Here is a 22792-nt window from a genome sequence, read left to right on the forward strand (position 1 = left end):
AGAAAGAAGAAGGAAAGACTGTTTTTAACCCATACACTGTTTTTAGTTTGTGGTTACACTTTACTCCCTGTTGTTGAGCACCCTTTGGCCATATCCAGGTTTGTTTGTTATGGAGCTGGGGCTACAAAATCTAAAGTCTGGCACATGCTAGGCAGGTTCTGTACCACTAGCTACATGCTCAGCTGGTTATTTCCAGATACAGGGTTTTTATAAATAGCAGCATTATGCTGATGGGTTTTTCTCTCCTGCTGGTTATTTTAGTGAAGTTCTTCCAAGAAGCTATTTGGTCTTAACTAACTCCTGAGATGTTACTGCTGTTGTCTGGGGATGAAGCATCCAAGTATTTCCCCTGTATCTGTGACTTTACTTCTCCCACTTAGGGCTACCCATGATCAACCATGATTTAAAAAAAAAAAAAAAAAGGTAAATGAAAACTGCCAAGAGTGAATAACTTATACATTAACAATAACTTTGTTGTATGAATTAGCTGTGTGTACCTGTGAGCTGATGCCTGACAGAAACACAAGGGAGGGATGATGTGTTCTGGATCGTGGTTTCTACAGTTGCTGACCCCACGCAATTGAGCAGAGTGTCATGGCGGCAGGAGCATGTGACAGAGGACGGGTGTCTGCATCCTCCTAGACCAGGAGGCACAAGGGGAAATGCCTGTGTCCTGCTGCTTCTCTCCCTTCCCTCTTCCAATCTGGGGTTGCAGGAAGCCCAAGGGGGGGCATGCGCTCCCCACCTTCCTGTCTGGTCTTTCCCTCTCATTTAATCTCTTCTGGAAACACACCCAGAATTGTGTCTCAATATGCTAGGTATTAAGGTAATAAAGAAAGTTAGCCTTCATAGTTATAATGTATTGCTATAACTATTCTTTTACTAACTATTGTTAATCTTGTAATGTGTCTGATGTATGAAGTAAACTTTATCATAGGTATGTATGTATAGACAAAGCAGAGTTTATATATATTAGGATCAATAATACTGCGGATTCACACATGCACCAGGGGCTCTTGGAATGTATTTCCATGGATAGGAAGGGACTGATGGATATAACAAGTGCTGCTGGCAGTGTTAATGGTCCGGCAATAGTAGATAGGCTTCTACTGCTGTGATAAAGCACCATGACCAAAGCAAGGAGAGGAGGAGAAGAAAGGGTCTTTCAGGTTCCAATTGCATCATCAGGGGAAACAAACACAGGGAGTTAAGGAGGTGTCTTAGTAAGGATTTTCCTACTGTGAACAGACACCAAGACCAAGGCAACCCCCTCCCTTTTTTTAAAGATTTATTTATTCATTATATGTAAGTACACTGTAGACATCACAGAAGAGGGCATCAGATCTCATTACGAATGGTTGTGAGCCACCATGTGGCTGGGATTTGAGCTCAGGACCTTTGGAAGAGCAGTCAGTGCTCTTAACCGCTGAGCCATCTCTTCAGCCCAAGGCAATTCTTATAAGGACAACTTTTTTTTTAAAAAAAAATTATTTATTATCATTATAAATGAGTACACTGTAGCTATCTTCAGACACACCAAAAGAGGGTATCAGATTTCATTATGGGTGGTTGTGAGCCACCATGTGGTTGCTGGGATTTGAACTCATGACCTTCGGAAGAGCAGTCGGTGCTCTTACCTGCTGAGCCATCTCACCAGCCCTAAGGACAGCATTTAATTGGGTCTGGCTTACAGGTTCAGAGGTTCAGTCCATTATCATCAATGGCAGGAACATGTCAACATCCAGGCAGGCATGGTGTAGAAGGAACTTCTAGCAGAGTACTGGCTTCCAGGCAGCTAGGACTAGGGTATTAAAGCCCACACCCACAGAGATACACCTACTCCAACAAGGCCACCCCCCAGGCCAAGCATATACAAACTTTCAAAGACGGGAACCTGGCAGCAAGAACTGAAGCAGAGACCACGGAGAAACACTTGTTTGTTTGTTTGTTTGTTTGTTTGTTTTTGTTTTTTCAAGACAGGGTTTCTCTGTATAGCCTTGGTTGTCCTAGAACTCACCAGGCTGGCCTTGAACTCAGAAATCTGCCTGCGTCTGCCTCCCAAGTGCTGGGATTAAAGGTGTGCACCACCACCACCCGGCTGCAGAAATACTTCTTATTGGCTTACTTCTCATGACTTGCTCAGCATCCTTTCTTTCATAATTCATAACCACTTGTCCATGGGTGGCATTGTCCACAGTACCATCCTACCATCAACCCTTAAACAGGAAAATGACCCTCACAGACTTGCTGGCCTACAGGCAACTGTCATGAACACATTTTCTCATTTGAAGTTCCCCTTTCCCAGAGGACTCTACTTTACATCAAGTTAACATAAAAAGTAGGCAGCGCAGGTACCAGCCCTTTCCTGCTTGACTGCTTTAGGCATCTGGCTGAGCTGCTGACCTACCTCCAATCCTCACTTGAGCTGTTCAGTTGTTCTCAGTATTATGCTGCCTCAACAGATGAGAATACTGAGCGCCAGAGCCATGAGTTTTCCTAGCCACATGAGTCGACTTAAAGCCACATCTGCTTTGAGAGTAAAACCTTTGTTTCCAACTCAAGTCTGTGTTTTGGAGATGAATTGCTGTACACACAGTCCCTATTCCTAGCCTTACCTTGTGCCAATCACTCAGTTCTCTGGTTCTTGACTTTCTCTTTCAGAAGTTTAGCACAAAGGTCCAATGTGGTAGAGCTACATGGTGGGAAAGTTCTGCTTCTCCTTTTAAGCAGACTGAATGAAGCCTTAGGAACACTTGTGCAGGACCCTATCCAGGAGTCTGTAGCAACTACGTTCTGGAACTTTTTGCTTTAACCCACCACTGCAGCCACAGTGGATCACGTTTCTTCTTCCGGTTCTATCCTAGCTTCCAAACTGTCTACTATTGAACCATCTGCTCCCAAATAGCTCTGTATTGGGGATGGTGGGGAGACTGCGCCTGGCCCGAGCCCGAGCTCTGTACTGGAACATGTTATCTCTGGCTATGGAAACCTTCTGTTTTTTGAAAGGATGGAGCAAGCACCCCCGCTGAACAGGCAGTATTAACCAATCGAATCTGTCCCACAGTATCTACCTGCTGAGCTTACATTTCCTCTGACATATGTAAATAGGCCTGTTTCCTACCCAGCAGACAATGTGCTTCCCACCTGCACTGTCTTTCCTATATTCCCAGCTTGAGTATGAACATGAGTACCCATTTCCAAAGCCTACATCTGTCTGTCTCCCATATGGCTATTGTTATTTTGGCTGCCAACAGCTAACGAGCTTTGGGTTTCTGCTTATTTGCAGGGCTCGCTTTCCTCATGGAAACTCTTGCTTATTCTGGAATAGTTTTCATTGCTATCCTCAAATCCTCCCAACCTAGCAGGTCTATGCACTTGTTTCTGCAGTTACGTGATCTCATCCAAGGTCGAGTCTGTCACTTTGAAGTGGACCAGTGTTTCTCACCTGAGGAGATATAGGTAGTGTCTCAAGATGTCTTGGTCAGCACAGATGGGTTGGGGATGCTACTTGTATATGAGAAACCAATGATATTGTTAAATGTACTGGCTGGTTTTGTGTGTCAACTTGACAGAAGCTGGAGTTATCACAGAGAAGGGAGCTTCAGTTGGGGAAGTGCCTCCAGGAGATCCAGCTGTGGAGCATTTTCTCAATTAGTGATCAAGGGGGCAGGGCCCCTTGTGGGTGGTGTCATCTCTGGGCTGGAAGTCTTGGGTTCTATAAGAGAGCAGACTGAACAAGCCAGGGGAAGCAAGCCAGTAAGAAACATCTCTCCATGGCCTCTGCATCAGCTCCTGCTTCCTGACCTGCTTGAGTTCCAGTCCTGACTTCCTCTGGTGATAAACAGCAGTGTGGAAGTGTAAGCTCAATAAACCCTTTCCTCCCTAACTTGCTTCTTGGTCATGATGTTTGTGCAGGAATAGAAACCCTGACTAAGACATTAAATGTTCTACAATGCACAGGACAGCTCTGCATAATAAAACTTGTCTGCTTAAGAATTGAGCGACCACAAGAGCGAGAAACGGTTACAGACTTAAGAAGTAGCATGACACTCATGTACTTTGGCTCACGCACTGCCTTATGTAAGGGCAGACCGGGATTGTCATTTTGAATGCCCCCCGCCCCCTGGTTTAAATGAACTATTTATTTAACTTTATGGCCTTCATCAAATGTCACCTTCTGTGAGCCTCAAGTGTCCTATCCATAAAATGGGAGCAAGAATCCTACTTCTCAGGTTTAGAATTCTAAAGCTTGTCTCACAGTGCAGGCAGAGAACAACTCTCTCCTTCCCCTGACATTCACTTTTGACAGTGCCCAAGTTGTTGTGCCCTCGAATGTGGGAAATGCTGAAATACCTAACCAGCGAGTGAAACAGAGACATGTGCACACCTTCAAGGTGCTTTTCATTGTGGTTTCCCTAGGAAGCACACGGTTCAAGCACTTGGATCCCAGCTGGTATCCGTTTGGAAGGTTTCAGAACCTTTAGGGGGAAGCACCTTGCTGGAGACAGGGGGACAGGTCCTGAGGGCTTTGTAGTTTGTCCTGACTTCCTGTCTATGTCCTGCTTGGTGACTGAGGATTCAGTGTGTGTGAGCAGCTCCCCCCATGTTCTGGCAGCCATACCTGTTTCCGCCACGGATGGACTGTAAGCTCTAAAACTGTAAACCAGAATAAAGCCCTTCCTCCCTTAGGTTGCCTCTTATCAGGTATTTGGTCACAGCAATGAGAAAAATGAATGGATTTGTCTTCTGTTGTGAAGAAGCAGGGATCAGAAACAAGACAGCAAGGTCATAAAGGACAGCAAGGTCGTGAGGCACTCTGTCCAAGTACAGAAAAATAAAGGGTGTGGTGGCATGGACCTTGGAAGAGTTGTGGCTTTTGTCCCTTGGGATTCTTGTAGCAGGAATCAGTTCTTCCCCTAACTCAGTCCTCCCGTATAATTGTGTCCATTTATGTCGCTCATCAGGCCAGGTGTCGTTTCTGATTTGTGATGGGTGCCATGATGAACACCTGCCCATGGTCTATAAAGTACTGATTCAGGAACTAGCAGCGGCCACTCCTTCCTAGGGCCAGGCAGCTATTGACCATACACCGAACCAGTTCCATTACAGCCCCAGGGTGTAAATCTGGAATTTGGTCAAAAATCAGTCATTGTTCCTAAAACTGAGCCCAGTGCCTTGTCTTTCCTTAAGCCAATTTCTTTCCTAGAAGGCAGGAGAGGAACCTGCTCTCACTGAAACCTTGGGACAGCCTGTGGGTTCCTGGAACTAATGGGTACTGCTCCAGCTTAAAAAGAGGTCAGACTTTGGAAACAAAATGTGTATTTTGGATCCTGTCTGGGCAAGTGCCTTAGCACCTCCCCCTCAACCCCAATCTCAGTAAATGAAAACAGATTCTCACTCTATGGGGGTGCTGTGCGAGTTGGAAGGTCACATCCAAAGGTCTGAGGACCAGTGCATGAAGGACCCCCTTGAAAGATAATTCCAGTGACACCCTGAGGTTGGCAGTCACTAAGAAAACCCACAGGAGGATCCCCTACGAAGGAGCTCCTGTAGGGTAGTGTTCATCTCTTATTTCCCCCAAGTGCCAATGATGAAAATCTCCAACAGACAGAGCAGGTCTTGATAAATTCATAAAAATATGTTCATTATTTCTTAAATTCTTGACATGATACTAGAACTCAGGTGTACTGATTTTACCTGTGAGATGACAATGAGGTCCCATCTACCCAGATGAGAGTGAAGGTATTAGCTACCCTGTTCTGTCTGGGAGAGGTACCGCTGAATAGCCTGTTTGAAGGACAATTGGGTGACACATTTTAGCATTGAGTATTAAATTCGCTTCTTTGAGCAAAGATGAGCTCTTGGAACCCCCAGCAATTCAAATGAGATGCACTCAAAATAATAAGGTTTGATAGTTTTTACAATACGGGACTCTGCCTTCATACATATCAGCACAGACACACAGAGGGCGTTCCCTCAGGTACTTCTTGTAACAGGTGAGCTGTCAGAAATGATTCCACTGTTCATCAGGAGTGCAATGAGTAAGTATGGACTCCACCTAGACATCGAGGTCGAACACAGCCATTGCTAAGGAGTAACTTTGAAGGTGAAGAAAGTGTTTGGGACTAGGAGATTGTTTTTGGATACAGCTAATTTGTTCACTACAAAGTTGGCTAAATTTATGTTACCAGAACTTGCTCTCAATCTTTTTACTTAAAAGAAAATTTCTCTCTTTTTAATTTTTATGTTAGCAAACAAAACAATGAGTTTCATAGTAGCATTTCCCCGTATATTCTTCCATACATTGCACCCAATTCCATCCATGGTGGTTGGTTCGGTTACTCACCTCAGGTATGTTTTGCTCTACAACTTATTTCAGTTTTAGTTGTGTATGCGGTTGGAGGGGGTACATGCACATGAGCGCCAAAGCCAGTGGGGCCCAGAAAAGGAAGTGGGAGCCTTTGGAGCTGGAGTTACAGGTAGTTGTGAACTGTGCAACACAGGCATTAGGAATCAAAATCAAGTCCTCTGAATTGAAGAGCTGCAGGTGTTGTTAGCCGCTGAACCATCTGGCTAACCCCTCGGTTAAGCTTTGAAGGATAAGTTTTATATACTACCACAAAAAACATATAGTTGCCTAAAAAGAGAAAACATTGTTTTCAGGAAAAAAAACAACTTAGGAAAAAAAACTTGGAAAAATGTTAAATATGACAATGCTTAATGCCCGGAAGTGCATTTTGGGAAAAAGAAGAGAATTTATATCTAAAAAGTTACATAATTTTGCAAAAACATAAGTGTTTCAAGTTGGTATAAATGACTTTCCAACTCTTGGGGGAAGCCCAGTGTTGGTCAGATTGAAAGTGTGACAGAATGGTGACTGATCCCTCCAAGTGAAAGTGGAAACTGTTGCTGCATCCTGCACCTTCTTCGTGTATGTTTTCTTCTCTCTGTACTACAGTTCCCATCTGCCCATCTGCCCATGAGAACCACAGAGAGAGCAGGCCAGCAACTCACGGCCCTGTGTTAACCTTTCAGTCTGTGGTTAATTGATTCTGAGTGCGGGCAAGCTACATCCCTTTAGTCTATTTGCTGTTGATAAAGGTGTGTTTCAGAGAGCCCAAGACTTGTGCAACACCATTAGTTAACCCGGGGAAAGCACTTTCTTGTTGTCCTGCCTGGAGCAGGTTCAGATGTCACGAGCTCACCTGAAGCTCCTGTTAGTCCCGGAACTTGCCTGCTGCTTGCAAGACTACAAAGAGTTGCTTCCACAAAGCCCTGAAAACACCCCAAAGCCCCTTGGAAGCTTCCCATAACATTTTTCCATTTCCTCAGGTTCTAAAAAAATATCAGAAAGTAAGCTGGAAGTCAGCCATAACATCCATGTGAGAGAAAAAAAAAAAGATAAGGTTTGCATAATTCTGAAGTGATCATACACGGATTTTAATGCTGGTCAATTTTGCATGAAAGAGATTTTTTTAGAAGCTAAATCGTCTCAGAGTTGTCTTAAAGGTTAGACAGTTTTATCAACAGGTAATTCTATTTATTTAACAGTGTTTTTAACAGTGGAGCCATCTCTTCAGCCCCCCTCTCCAATTTTTAAATAAAACTAAAAACTTCCCTAATGGGTTGTAGTTACTGAATTTCACAGTTGGAGCTCAAATGACTGAGAGCTACCCTGTACCATCTTAGTGCCACAGGCTCTCAGGTCACGTTCAACATCATTTAAAATCAAGTTAAATAAATAAAGCAAGATGTGGCCACTGTCCTGTCAGAGGTTTGTCCCATTGGCAGAATAGGAGAGAGGGCAGACATTGGTGAGGCCTTCCTAAAGAGCGCACTCTAGTGCTGGGCCGTATTCTCAAGACAGGCGAGGAGCTGGCTGGGAAATGGCAGAAACACCCATGAGAAAGAGACTTGCTTAGAAAAAGCACTGAGGGTTAGCAATAAATAAACAAACAAACAAATAGGTAGACAGACAGACAGACAGACAGATGGATAGATAATGCAGTTCTCTAGAGAGAGGCAGGGTGATGGGGGGGTGGCAGAAGATACTTCTAAATATGTCACTGTGGCTAGATTATTTGCCAAGCTGAGTGGAAGTTTACACGAAGGGCCTAGGGAGCATTGCCACATTTGGGGGGGGGAGGGGATGTGTGGGTGTGGTGGGGGGATTACTAGTTTTTAGCTAGATATGATAGCACACACCTGGCAGTGCCATAAGAACATTTATTATAGAATGTGTATGGGGAGGTACAGGAATATTATTGGTTTTTAGCTGAATATAGTAGTATACACCCATAATTTCAATTCTTGGGAGGTTGACGTAGGAGGGTGCTAAGTTTGAGGCCAGCCTGGGCTACACAGTGAGTTCCAGGCCATCCTATGTTCTATAACCAAAGAACCTGTCTTCTTAAAAAAGATTTGTTTTAGTATTTTAAAGTATGTCTGTCTGTCTGTGTATGTATGTATGTATGTATGTATTGTGTATGCATGCATGTATATATACCTGCAGGTACCCTAAGAGGTCAGAGACATCAACTCTCTCTGGATATGGAATTATAAATAGTTGTGAATGCTGGAATCCAAACTTTGGTCCTCTGAAAGGCAGCGGGCATCTTAACAGTTCAGCCATCTCTCCAGTCCCATGAGAACTTACCTTTTTTTTTTTTTTTAAAGGTATCTTTGTGAATGTAGTAATACTCTTTGCTTTGTCCGTCTCTAGGGAACATGTTGAAATCTTGTAGGGTAAAGACTAAAGATGACACATTACCTTCCTTTGGATGTTTTGTGGTTGTCATGAGAAAGCCCCGTGGTAGTATATTTCACTCATAAGGCTGGACTTTGGGCAATCAGACCTCTGAACACAGCTCTTTGCAAAAGAGCAAAACATGTCAGGGGTAGGCATCATCTGGTCCCAGTATGCATTTTGGTGCAACACTTTGAGTTGATAGAACCCCAATTGCTGGAGACAGAAAGAAGATTGTATTAGCTCATGTATCTAAAATGATTACAGGTGGTCCTGGCAGGCTTCAGGCACGGTGGGATCCGGGAGCTAAAACGGTTCGATTTGGTTAAGCCTGTTCACTTCCTCCCTCCCTCAGTCAGTCATTCTCTCCAGCCTTCATCATATGTGTCCCTTTCTTCTCACCTGTGGTAAATAGATTTGCTCTGTGTGACCAGGGAGAATGGCTGCAAGAAACTTCTGTGTGTGTCATTCTCTGAACTCACTGGACCAGAGGAATACTCTTGCTCTTTCTCTCATAAATAATGTAGCAAGGGATCTCCACTCATCCCTAGGTCGGGATGGTGTCACTCTCCATTTGATTGGGCCTGGAGAAGCCTACCCAGACTATGTAAGAGGGCAGCCGGGATAGTGGGGTCCTGTTGTAGGAGAGGGTGGGATTTTTGTGTATCGGTATCCACCACTGTTTTCCATGGTGCTTCTGAAGAATAAACATCAAAGTCACTGGGAGAGCTGCCTTTTGTGTGAGCCTAGCCTGCCACGGTCTTGTTCTATAGTTTGCTCAGTGTCCAGGTCACACAGAACGATGTTGCCAGCATGTTGTGCGAAAGGCCCCTGTTCATTTTCCTCAGAGTGTAGGCGGCAGAGGGTGCCCACGTCTTAAAAGCTTTGGCCATGCCTTTCTTTCTTACAGATGATTTGTGTCTGTCAGCAACAGGAAGTTGCTCAAAACAGACCCACCCAGTCCTGCTGCTGACCCTATGGTGGTTTCTTTTTTGTTGTTGTGTAGCGGTCCATCAGCTTCCGCAGCGAGAGCCGCCCCGACATCCTCGCCCCCCGAGCCTGGTCCAGAAATGCCACTTCTTCAAGCACAAAGCGGAGAGACAGCAAACTGTGGAGTGAGACCTTTGATGTGTGTGTCAATCAGGTGCTCACAGCCAAGGAGATCAAGAGACAGGAGGTAAGCTCGGGATCTATGGAGCTGCCTGTGTGTCTGCACAAAGGTTCACTGCAGGCAAGAACCAGTGTATCCGCGCTCAGAGTCAGATCACGTGGGAAGGGGTACAGGATGGAAGATACCGAAAAGCTAGCATCAGGTGTGTGGGCATGGTCCCATTGTAAAAAAACCAAGAGATTTTTGCAACGTTGAAGCCAAGTGTCCAGTTAGAATTCTTCCCCTCACAAAGACAATCATCTTCATTTTATTTATATCTTTTACTTTTTTTTTTTTTTTGGTTTGGTTTGTTTTTTTGTTGTTTTGTTTTTGTTTTTTGTTGTTTTTGTTGTTGGTAGTTTTTTGTTTGTTTGTTTTTTGTTTTGTTTTGGCTTGTTATTTTGAGACAAACTCTCCTTGTAGTTCCGGCTATCTGGAAACTCACTAATATAAACCAGATTGGCCTCAAACTCAGAGACCTGCCTGCCTGCCTCTGCTTCCCAAGAGTTGGGATTAAAGGCATGTACAGGCTCTGCTTGCTTCTTCATATATGGTGCCGCAGAACTCACAGAGAACCCTTTGCCTTTGCTCCAGGGTGCTAGGATTAATGGTGTTCACCAGTACACGGGTCCACACTCTGTGTGTGTGTGTATACACATATTCATAAATATGTATAAGTATATATATGAATTTGTTTTTATGATCATGAAAATATTTCTGGAAGGGCGCCCAAAGAATTGGCAACAGTGTTACTTCCTGAAGTTACTGAAAGAAGGGGTTGAGGGTGTAGGTTCCTCCCACAGTGCCCATTCTGTGCCGCCTGTGCTGGGTACCATGTAAATGTACTGCCCGTCAAACAGCGACTCCAGCCTTTAAAGTAATGCATGCACCCTCCAAAGTCCCATTGGGAAGATGGCAACGTTATATGTGATATTAGGACGCATGTGTTTGATCTTCATCTGTGGGGCTTGCAGAGTCTCATCTCCTCAAGCAGATGGAAACAGACCATCAGTGATGGACAGCTTCAGGCTAGGTACTAGCCACTAGTAAGACCCAGGCAGGATAACATCAATCAGACTTCCAGACTGTCCTAGTTTTCTGGTTTGTTTTTTGTCAACTTGACACAGTTAGCTTATCAGGGAAATGGAAACTTGATTGAAAAAAAAAAATGCCTCCATCGGATTACCTACAGGCAAGTCTGTAGGGTGTTGTCTTGATGAATGATTGGTCTGGGAGGGCCCAGCCCACTGTGAGCAGTACCACCCTTGTGCGGGTGGTCCTGTGGAGTAGTAGAAAACAGGTTGACAGACCAGTAAGTAGCCTTCTCCTGTGACAGTGGTTCTCAGCCTTCTTAATGCTGTGACCCTTTAACCCAGTTCCTCATGTTGTGGTGACCCTCAACCATAACTTATTTTCATTGTAACTGTAATTTTGCTACTGTTATGAATCATAATGTTAATATCCGGTATGTGACCCCAAAGGGGTTGCGGCCCACAGGCTGAGAACCACTGCTCTATGACCTCTCTTCTAGTTCCTGCCTCTAGGCTCCTGCCCTAAATTGGGCCCTGAGTTCCTTCAATGGTGGACTGTGACCTAAGAGTTGTAAGATGAAATCAACCCTTTCCTCCCCAAGTTGCTTTTGTTTATCCCAGCAACAGAAACCAAACTAAGATATGGCTCTCCCTGTTCACCCCTGGGGAAAGGAGTGAGGGTGATGGTTACAGGTGATAAGCAAAGGTCAGTGATTTTATCTGTCATGCTGTCTGCATCCCCATAGAAAACCAGAAGGCCAAAGTTTTAAGAGCTAAATAACCAAACATGAGGTTCTGGGTGCAGTAGATCTAGCAAGGACATGGAATGTGTAGGTTGTGCCCATAACTCCCCTGTTCCTATACTTACCTGATGCTCTTATCCTTTATGATATCCTATAAACCGGTGATTGTGAATGTTGCCTTGGGTTCTGTGAGCAGTTGTGACAAATTAAGCCTGAGGAGGGATCACGGGAACTCTGACTTCTCTACTGTCATAGGTCATAGGTCAAAATATTTGAGGTCTTGATTAGCATACAAAAGGGTGAGGAGTCTTGGGACAGAGTCCTCATTTGGGGGACATGATTCTGTCTCCAGGTAAGTAGTATTAGAATTGATGGCTAGGTGGTGGTGGTGGTGTGTGCCTGTTATCCCAGCACTGGGGAGGCAGAGGCAGGTAGATCTCTGAGTTTAAGGCCAGCCTGGTCTACAGAGTGAGTTCCAGGACAGCCAGGGCTACACAGAGAAACCCTGTCTTGAAAAACCCAAACCAGGGCGGTGGTGGCACACGCCTTTAATCCCAGCACTTGGGAAGCAGAGGCAGGCGGATTCCTAAGTTTGAGGCCAGCCTGGTCTACAGAGTTAGTTTCAGGACAGCCAGGGCTATACAGAGAAACCCTGTCTTGAAAAACAAAAAAGAAAAAACAAAAAACAAAAAAAAAAAGAAAAGAAAAGAAAAAAAAGAAAAACCCAAACCAACCAACCAAACAAAACAAAAACAAAAACAAAAAATAATTGAATTAGAAGACAGCTATTCATAGGTGTCTGCTGCAGAATTCATTGTTTGCAGTGCAGAGGAAAGTCCTCAGAGCAGGTGGTAGAAGTGACCTGTGTTAGGAAAATGGAAGAGGAAAAACAGAATTGTGGGGTGGGGAGCAGACAGAGAGACGAAGAGGGGAAGGAAGAGAAGGAAGGAAGGAGAAATTAAGTTTGTTATTTCTCTATTCTCAGTTAACAAGATGCTATTGTGGTTGATTTAAAATTCTCTTTCTTATGTTTTTCTGTATTTTTCTAAGTGTTGTTGATACACATACATAACTCATACAGTCTGACAGTGTAGGAAAAAAAAAAAAAGACAGATTACGGATGAGAAAACATTAAGGCAGGGCGAACAATGGTAAGCCACAGCCAGGATTTGAACCTGGCTCTTCACTTCAAAGCCAAAGTATTTTCCACTGTGGAATCCTGTGGTTCTCCTCCCTAGGTGGGGTAGCCGTTGGTCAGTAGAGTTGATGAGCTCCCATAAAGCAATGGCTAAGGAAATCCGAGGCCAACCCATATAAACGCCAGTGTTGGAGACAGCTAGCTGATAGGTACCCAGGACATCTGTGCAGCTTCTCATGTGACAGTGATTATTTCAGTAAGCCATGACATGAGGCTTGGCTGGGCTTTGGCGAAGGTTGTCCCTGCAACCCAGTATCCTGCTCCACCTGCTCTGTTCCATTTCATGGCCCTCTGGTCCCTAAACCTCAGAGTAGCAGGCATGCCTGAAAACTGTTGACTCCTCCTCTCCAGCTGGAAACAGTACAGTTGCTCCTGGATCGTCATCAGAGACTTGTAGTCCTTTTTAATACCATAATGTTTGCCCAGTGTTTAGATTCCCAGATGAGACAGGGCGTTCTGCACATCATAGCTCTTTAAATGATGGCGGCCTAATGGAGCCAAATTAGAACTGGTCCATTTACACACTCTCACAAAGAGCCAGCCCCTCTAATCTTATTTATTATACCTTGTAGGACTTGAGAGTGGATTTACCCCCCCCACCAGATTCTATTTACAGTAATAAACTGTTGCGTTCTTTCTATAACCCCAGTCTTAAGTAGATGATAGGAATATAGCTTTCTGCTGAGACTTGCCTTCTTTGGGTAAAAGAGAAACAGAGTGTGATGGTCTGGTTAATAACACTGCCAGGCCATTTGACACAGTTCCCTTGTGTTGGATTTATCAGAGTTCTCAAACATCAAGGGTGACTGTGTAGGTTAGAAATACATGTTTCTCTCACACACAAGGCTTTTCCTTGAAGCTTCTAGCTTCAAGAACATTTGCTTTAGGCTAATTAACCTATGACTACTACTACTACTACTACTACTACTACTACTACTACTACTACATTACTACTACAATACTACAACTTCTATACTACTACTACTAAACTACTTCTTTCCTTCCTTCCTTCTTCTGTTCCTCCCCATCCTTCTTCTTCCCTTCCTCCTTCTGATGCTCACTACTAAACAAATAAGCCCCCTCCAAACCCCTAACCCCATTTCCATATGAAAGAGGAGGATCTTAATATGCAGGGTATTAAACTCAGGTCCTTGCACCCCCAGACTCATCTAACATGAGGGTATTTGGAGCTTTTGAGTGCTGGTACTGTTTGAATTTGGTCTCAATGGAAGAACTGAGCCAGTCTATTTTATCTTTTTTTTTTTCCCCTGCAGGCGATCTTTGAGCTTTCTCAAGGTGAAGAAGACTTGATAGAGGACTTGAAATTAGCAAAAAAGGTAACCTAAGACACAGTAGCTGTTTGAGTCAGCCTGTGTTTTTCTCTGCCCTGTGAGTCATTTCAGAGTCCCCAGATAATGCTTTTGAGTGGCCTCTTTATGACTAACTCAAGTCACCAAAAATTGAAAAGAACCTTTGACCACAAACCCAGCAGCAAGGGAAACGGCTCAAAGCAAGAAGGCAAATAGCTTCTACACCAGGCACCTGCCGGATGCCTCTGCATGCCTAGTACCCCTCAAAGGATGAATCTGTTTAAATCTGAAAGTACTCATAGAGGCCTGATTTTATATGTGCATCTCATTGTCCTAGAAGTCTCTCTTGAGCTGCTAGGGAGGCTGAGGAGAAGGGCCTAGAGTATGAGACCAGCCTGGGCAACACGTCGAGAGCCTGTCTTTCAAAACATGTCTAAAAAAAAAAAAAAAAAAAAAGGAGTGCCATGTAGGGTCTCTTTGTTCACAAGAGAAATCATCATCACTTAGAGAAGTGGGTCTCTAAATCAAGATGAAGACATTTGAGTCGTGAAAGTGGGTGAAGCCAAGTGTGTGTGGCAGGGTCTTTCATATGGAAATGGGGTTAGTGGGGATCAGATTTGGATGAGAACATGTTAGTCAGCATCTGTGGGAGGAGGGAGAAAACCCTTGCCTTCTATCATGTACATTCTTGACAACAAGTCTTTCCATTCCAATGACCTCCCTACTTTGAAAGCTCAATTCAGGCTCCTTCGGCTTTTCTGTTATGTTTTTGAGGGAACCATGAGTTTGGAAGAATGCTTCTAGCCTTAGGATCCTCAGTTCAACATTTTGCTAGTAGGAAGTTCTTCCTCTTAGCCTCCTGTGATGGCCATCTAGACTTTGCATGGACACAACCAAGAAACTGTTGGGTAGGGCTAGAGACTGAGTGGCTCAGAGAAGCAAGAAGGCCTTTAAGTCTGGAACACATCATACATCCATCTGCTGGTCATATGCCTAAGCCACACTTTCCGAGTCGAGCTTTCCCAAACATAAACATCTCAAATGTTTTTCCATCATCCTCTGACTCACAGGGATCTGTTTTCCCCCAGACCCTTCTCTGTCCTCTCAGCTATACAACTCCATCCCTCACACAGGCATCAGCTCAAATCAAGATCCTTCCTTCTGTGGTATTTCCTGCCTCCTCTGTATCACATGGCTCGTCTCCAAAACCTTCCTTGGATACCTTACCTTTAATTTTCTGACCTGTTTATGACTTGACTGTTTTTGGTTTTGTTTTCTGATGTAACATCCTGCTGTTGATCTTGAATTGTTTTTTTAAATGTATGTTTTAAGTTTCCATGTATCTTTAAAAAAAAAAAAAAAACCTCAAAACTCAATTAGCTTTATACAACTCCCTGAAGGGAAGAGTTGGCATCCATGTCTTATTTGTCCTTTGTCTATGTGTAGTATACATGTGTGTATGTGTGTTCATGTGTGTATGGTCACATCTATGCTTGTGGGTGCCAGAGGCTAACGTCATGGATCTTCACCATATTGACTGAGGGAGGTTCTCTTGACTGAATCCAAAGCTCATCAATATGGCTACTAGTCTGATTAGCTAGCCTGTGCTACAACTCTCCTATCTCTTCTCCTTCCAAGTTCTGGGATTGTAGGAGGGCCACCATAGTCATCCAACTTTGATGTGCATTCTGGAGACCTGAACCAACTAGGATTGACAAATGGTTTTCTGTCTGCTTAACATCAATAGTGAAGGATCCAGGGACTGGAGAGATGGCTCAGTGGGTCAGAGCACTGACTGCTCTTCTGAAGGTCCTGAGTTCAAATCCCAGCAACCACATGATGGCTCATAACCACCTGTAATAAGATCTGACACCCTCTTCTGGCACGTTTGAAGACAGCTATAGTGTATTTATGTATAATAATAAATAAACCTTTGGGCTGGAGCAAGCAGGGACTGAGCGAGCAGGGTTGGCTGGAGTGAGCAGAGGTCCTAAAAATTCTATCCCCAACAACCACATGAAGGCTCATAACCATTTGTATAGCTACAGTGTACTCATATACATAAAATAAATAAATAAATCTTTAAAAATAAATAGCCAGCCAGTGGTGGTGCATGCCTTTAATCCCAGCACTCGGGAGGCAGAGGCAGGTGGATTTCTGAGTTCAAGGCCAGCCTGGTCTACAGAGTGAGTTCCAGGACAGCTACACAGAGAAATCCTGTCTCAAAAAAAAAAAAAAAAAAATAGTGAAGGATCCAACCTCTCTTTTCTTTTCTTTGAAATATGTACTTATTTGAAAAGGCCTGCTGTTAGCTAATTTTGAATAAAATGGGGAGTTTTTCAAAGTGTGCAATCATGTTTACTTTTGGAACTTAGTAACAATCAAAACTGTTCTCCAAACAGGAAGTTTGCTCCTTCCTAGATGTAAGATACACTAAAGTGTAGAAGGGTTTGGGGAAAAAAAATCTACCTTGGCTTAGGTATGAGTAGTCCCAAAGGCTGGAGGCAGAACTCAGTTCTCTATGCTTCCAGCCACACCTGTCTACTGTTTGCATGGCACAGTTGGAGAATTATAGGAAGCTGGGTTTTTTTATTATGTATTTGCACAAACAACCGAGTTCCCTCTGCATTTTAATATTTCTGTCCATCTCTTGCCGTCTTTTTCAGGCCTACCATGACCCCATGCTGAAACTCTCGATAATGACAGAACAAGAATTGAATCAGATTTTTGGGACACTGGACTCTCTAATTCCTCTCCATGAAGGTACGGTTTTGGTCCCAGATGAGTCATGCCTTGTAGTTTTCTGAGAGCAAGTCTGTGATTGTGTAATCATGGGAAGAACCCAAAACCTTCTGCCACCCCTGCTAATCTTTGAATGCCTAACAAAATAAGCATTTCATTTGTTTCTCACCAGAGCTCCTTAGTCAGCTTCGAGATGTTCGGAAGCCAGATGGCTCAACTGAGCACGTTGGTCCCATCCTCGTGGGCTGGGTAAGAAATGCTCTCTGGTCTTGTTTGAAAATAGATTTCACTTTACCTTGACTTTTTCTTTGTTGGCAAAGACTTTGTTGGTTATTATAGCAGATAAAAAGTTAAACTCTTAACATATTGAGGGTCTATGTCTTCAAAGCATGGAAACAAGTTTTTCCTGTTATAGGTTTATTTCATTGAAAGATAACATGGCCTTTTTCCAACAAAACAAAGGAAAAGAACACACAAAACTATTCTTAGTTCCACATAAAACAAAATGACACTGGATTATATTGGATCTAAGCCAATTAAAGTATTACCATTTCTACTCTAAGTTTAAAATTAACATTTTAATTTTTTTTTTTTTTTTAGTGCATGCTATGTAAGAGCCTAATCACTGAGCTATATATCTCCATACCCCATCTCACCTTTTTTCCCCCTTATTTTGAGGCAAGTTCTTATTAAATTGCCCACACTGTCCTTGAACTTACTTTGTAGCCCAAGCAGGCCTTGAATTTGGGATGCCTCTGCCTCAACCTTCCAAGTAGCTAGGCTTTATAGGCCTATGCCACCAGGCCTGGCTTACATTCTTATTCATCTATAAGACTAGCTTTGCAACCTATTTAAAAAATCTTGACTGTGGTATAGTTTATGATGGTCTAGCTTTTGCTTAGAAGGTACAAGGCCTTGGTTTGATCCCCAGTACTGAGATTGGGGATGGGACGGTATCCATGGTTTAAATGCAGTTTTACAAACATGTCAATGAGTGCATGTTGTTTGTAGTTAGAACATGTCTTTTGTAGTTAGTTAGTTCCTGGTCCTAAGTTGGCTATACAGACCTTCATCCAGCATAGCTGATCCCTTTCTTAAAGAACAAATATGTGACCTTAGTTTAGGGCTCATAACATACAGTCCTCCTCCTGAAGCTGTGTTCATTTGAGTGTGTAATGTTGTTCCTTTGTGTCCTTTGCTTAGACAAGGCATATGCTATTTTGCCACCATTCCAACTACTCCTATTGTGCCCTGTCTTTTTCCTTCAGTGAGTACATGGATGTTCCATCCCAATTCTGTAGGATTAGCTGTGTCCCACATCTGTTCCACCACAGGGCTGGGCTGCTCAGAGAGGCAGGCTGTGGGAGTTTGGCCATGCTTACCCCACGCTGTTGAAGGAAGGGTGACCTGCTCCCCTCCGGGGAGGGGAGTGTCCAGGAGCACAGTCTGAGGCACAGGACAGTCAGAGCTGGCTGGGGGGGTCCCAGGGCCTGCAAGGGGGGGGGCCTGGCTCTCAGGCTCTTGGACACCCAGGCCCCGCTAGGAGTCTTGGAAGAGCTGAGAATGGAGTGGGGACCCGCCTGGGGCTGAAGAGGAAAGGGGGGAGCTCTGGCAGGATCATGCGGGGAGGGACCTTGGCTTGTCCTCTATGGGCTTGGGCTTGGCTTGGTTTTGGCCTTCTGCAGGAGATTCAATGGCGGCTCTGTAGGCAAAGGCCTCCATGGTTCCCCACAGCGGATCCTGGTAAAAAGAGGCAGTCCATGACTTTAAGGCATTTACTGTCATGGTGGAAAGTGGATGAGTAAAACCATACCCCACTTCTCAGGGCAGGTCTGGGGTAAATATCTTTTGTAGGGAAGAATGTCTGGGAAGGAGAGTTTATTGGCTAAGCCTCTAGGTACCTCATTAAAATGGAGATCTGTCTCAAGGCTAGCTTGTGACCTGTGGAGGGTTTTGGGACTTTGCCCTTATGTGACTGATGGCCACAAATCTATGGAGGGCTTCAGCCTCCTTCCAAGTGCCTGGTTCCCCGGGGAACAGGCAAAATGGCTACCATCCCTTTAGGGTTACCGGACTTTCTAGCCTTAGCTCAACCAGGAACCAGGCTGCCTTTCACGGCCCTACACAATTCTAGATGTTTTTATTTGTTATGAAGCAGGCAATGAAAGCGGACAACTTTAATGACTTCTTCTAGGCAGAATTAGATCTCTCCATCCCTCTGATGGAGCCAGTGTTCTAGGACAATAGGCAGGGAGTATACTGATAGAGAGAGGTTTTTAGGTATTATTAATATATTAGTATTCTCTTTCCAGGTAAACTTGTTCCTAACCTTCCTAAAACCTTCTGGTTCTCGATATCGCATGGATGTGCCAAAAGTTTTTAACCTTGGTGTCCGACCTGATTCCTCTCAGTTCCTGCCAACATCTGGAACCTTCGAAGGGTTCCACGACTTGGCTTTAGTTCAGAAGTCAATTTTAGTACCAAGGCGGAAATATCTCAAGAATATCTGAGGGGACAAGTAATGTTCTCAGCTGAATAATTTAGACAACGTGCTTCAATATTTCAGGAGAGATCATTCATCACAAACTTTTGACTGCGTTATAAGTCATGGTATTGTTTGAAACTTCTTCAACCCATGAAGACATTCCTCTAAAGAGAGTGGGTGGACTGGAGTCAGAAGTGGTTCAGGGAGAAGGCCTACATTGGTGTCTTTAAACTTCCCGAGACTGTGGACAGCCTTCAGAGTTAGCAGGGCTCCTGCTCCGAGTTTTATGGCACAGCAATGTAGAAGGGTGCTCCCTTTAAGCATTGTGTGCGGATTGCAACAGTGTTTCAGCCTCAAGCTTGAGGATTTTTGCCTTACTGGATTTTTTTTTTTTCCTGAAATACACTTTTGTCCCTAGTGTTATGAGGTTAGTTTGGTCTGGAGAAGCCTTTAACAGTTATGTCCTGTACATACCCAGAGGAAGTATGACCATGCCAGGCAGTTGCTGTCAGGACTTTCCAGGCCTCAAACGGGGACTGGAAGCTTGAAGAGCATCCTGAAAGGAAACAAGTGGCCCATTGTTGGCAGATTTCATGAGAAAGAGCCCTTACTTATGAACCAAAGTGCAGCTAAGTGTTTTTCCTGTTTTAACTCCAGGTATGTGGGTATTAGTGGTTCACCAAGGGGTGAATCTGTTTGAGTTCTACCCTTTTTTTTGGGGGGGGGGGTTGGTTTTTTGAGACAGGGTTTCTCTGTATAGCCCTAGCTGTTCTGGAACTCACTATACCAGGCTGGCCTCGAACTCAGAAATCCACCTGCCTCTGCCTCCCAAGTGCTGGAATTAAAGGCGCCCACCACCGCCCAGCTAGTTCTACCCTTTTTAACAGAACAAAATAAAAAGAAAAGTCAGGGTCCATTCAATACATGGGAAATTAAGTTATTTTCCTGCAAAGGAAAAAAAAAACCCTTTTGAGTGAGTGAACTGCCCTCCCTAGGGCAGTATCAGCTGGGCCTTTGCCTTAGACCATACCTAGCTAGAATCCATAACTTGTGCTTTGAAGACTTTAAAAGAGAATTTGCTTTTCTTGGGGGAGCCGCCCTGGCTACAGATGCCCGGAGTTCCCTTCCTAGCAGGTCATTGAGCAAGCCTTCCATGTTGCAAAGAAACAATGTCCCATGTGACTGGTCTCAGGCATAAAATAATTTATAAAAAGTTCTCCAAGGCAGAAAGTGAGTGCTCCTGTCAATTTAGGTTCTGGTTAATTTTTAATTCTAAAGAGAGAGACAGGGGCACATGGAAGTAAAAATCCAGATTCGTTCTGATATTTTTTTTATGATAGACTTTCTAGAAAAAAATATGAAAACCAGAAAAAGTATTATCTATATATTCATATCCATGTTTACATATGGGCCTTTTAAATTTTTTGTTCTCTGACAGTTTCATACATATGCTGAATTTTAGTGGTTTTGCCGCGTGCTCCTTCCTCACCCTTCCTCACCTCCCTCACCCACTGACACCTTTCCACTTCCCAGCAAGCCCTTTCTTCCTCCTTTCTTTTCTTATTGCCCACTGACCTTAACTCTAATTGTTTATGCAAGAGTGAGTGAGAGATGATTTACAAGAGCATGGGCAAGTCACTAGTGGCTTCTACTACTGAAGAAAGTGACATCCCTCCCCCAGCAACCACAAATTGCCCAAAGGGCCTTGGGGAGGAGTGGAGCCTTGTGGCCCCACCCCCATCCAGGATCAATGTTGATGGGCAGTCTTGTGCAGATCTTGTACAGATGGCCAACAGTTGCAGTGATCTACTTGTTCAGCTGTAACCTGAAACCTGTTCTGGTCAGCTCCTCCCCCTAAGTGCTAGATGACTTAACATCTCTTTAAACTGACTATCAAGAACTTATGGGGGGCCTTTGGCTTCATGGGAACCAGCACTCATGTGTACTTAGCGTCCCTCCCACATATGTATAATTAAGATAATAAATCTTTAAAAAAAAAAAAAAGAATGTATACGGGAGAGCTTAGGGAAGGAATCTGCCTTTAGATTCCCTAAACTCAAGATCAGGGAGGGGTACGTGATACCCTGATTCCAGAGACCCCAGTCTGTTTCATCTGCTCAGGGTTTAGGGAGCATCATATAAGGGAAAGGATGGAAGAGCCAGATGATGGGGTAACCGGCCACAAGATGACATCTTCTGACCATGGCACACCTGTTTGCTTTAATTCCAGGTTAGACGCTCCAGAGTGAGGCCTTATCTTAAACAATAACTATGTAACAACAAAGCACAAAACAAACAAGAAAACCATAGATTGTAATAACAGCTAGTACTTAATGCTTCTTACCCAGAGGGTAAACTCTGGGCTGTGTATTTTATATGCCTTGTCTCATTAAGGGGGAAAAGGCCTTCATTATACACATCTTGTAAGTGGAGAAACTGGGGTATAGAACTGTCACCCACAAACACCTAAGTTTGTTTTTGAACCTGATACTGGATTCCCAGAGTCTGTTTTTGTTGTTGTTGTTGGTTTTTTAAACCACTGAACTTTTACCTCAGTTTTAAAGAGCGTGCATACATATTTGGGCATCTGTGTACATTTTGAGTCATGTCTAGGAAGTGAGCACCCTGTCAGGTGTGAACAAAGGAGCGGAGCTAAACTTAGTTGCCATGGTAGCTAGTGGCAAGATCAGAGAAAGTAATGGTTGGTTGGACAGCGTGGCCTGAGTTCCTCGGTAGTTCATAAACATGGGTCATTTCTGGGTCTTTAAAGAGGTGAGGAAGTGGAAATGAAATTAAGAGAGCCTGAGGTGATTTTGAACTGATTCTGAAGATCTAAATTGCAAGCATCAAGGGGGTGGGGTGGGGAAGTGGGGTACCAATTATCATTACTTCAAAATATAAGGTTGAACAGAGGATTTCCGCAGCTGTTTTTAACACAAACCAAAAGGTTGTTTTGTGTGTGTGCTTGTTTGCTCAAGTAAAAGGAAGGCAGACACTCCCAAGAAGCAAACTCAGTAATGAATCTTTTAAATACTACTTCTCTGGCGTCTTTTTCTACTCTGTGAAAAGGAAATAATCAATAAGAAGCATAAAAACAGTGTGTTTAAAACGTTCAAATGCTACCACTTGTATTTCTGTTGACTTTGTTCCTTTGGGGTTTTGTTGCTGTTTTACATGCATTCGTGTGTTTGTGCATGCATGTGAGCATTCAAGAGGACAACTTGTAGGAGCCTGTTCCCTTGCATATGGAACTCAGAGATTAACTCATGAGAATTGGTTCCTTCTCACCATCTAGGTCCAGAGGATCAAACTTGGGCTTGGCAGTAAGTGCCTCTTCTGCCCCTTTTTTGTCTTTTTTTTTTTTTTTTTTTTTTTTTTTTTTTTTTT

The 22792-nt window shown here is 43.8% G+C and overlaps 1 protein-coding gene across 9 annotated transcripts in view; it reads left to right on the plus strand.

Annotated features, from left to right (window-relative positions):
- The window catches only part of Arhgef3 (Rho guanine nucleotide exchange factor 3), a 301945-nt gene that overhangs the window by 263244 nt on the left and 15909 nt on the right, over positions 1-22792 (plus strand). For all 9 annotated transcript variants that reach the window (XM_031362585.1, XM_031362587.1, XM_031362586.1 and 6 more), the window contains 4 exons: positions 9753-9923; positions 14143-14205; positions 16845-16941; positions 17093-17169. In XM_031362585.1, coding sequence (XP_031218445.1) covers positions 9753-9923; positions 14143-14205; positions 16845-16941; positions 17093-17169 — 408 coding nt within the window. The remainder of the gene's footprint in view (positions 1-9752; positions 9924-14142; positions 14206-16844; positions 16942-17092; positions 17170-22792) is intronic.

This window comes from Mastomys coucha, unplaced genomic scaffold (assembly GCF_008632895.1).
Source record: "Mastomys coucha isolate ucsf_1 unplaced genomic scaffold, UCSF_Mcou_1 pScaffold9, whole genome shotgun sequence".
Lineage (NCBI taxonomy): Eukaryota > Metazoa > Chordata > Mammalia > Rodentia > Muridae > Mastomys > Mastomys coucha.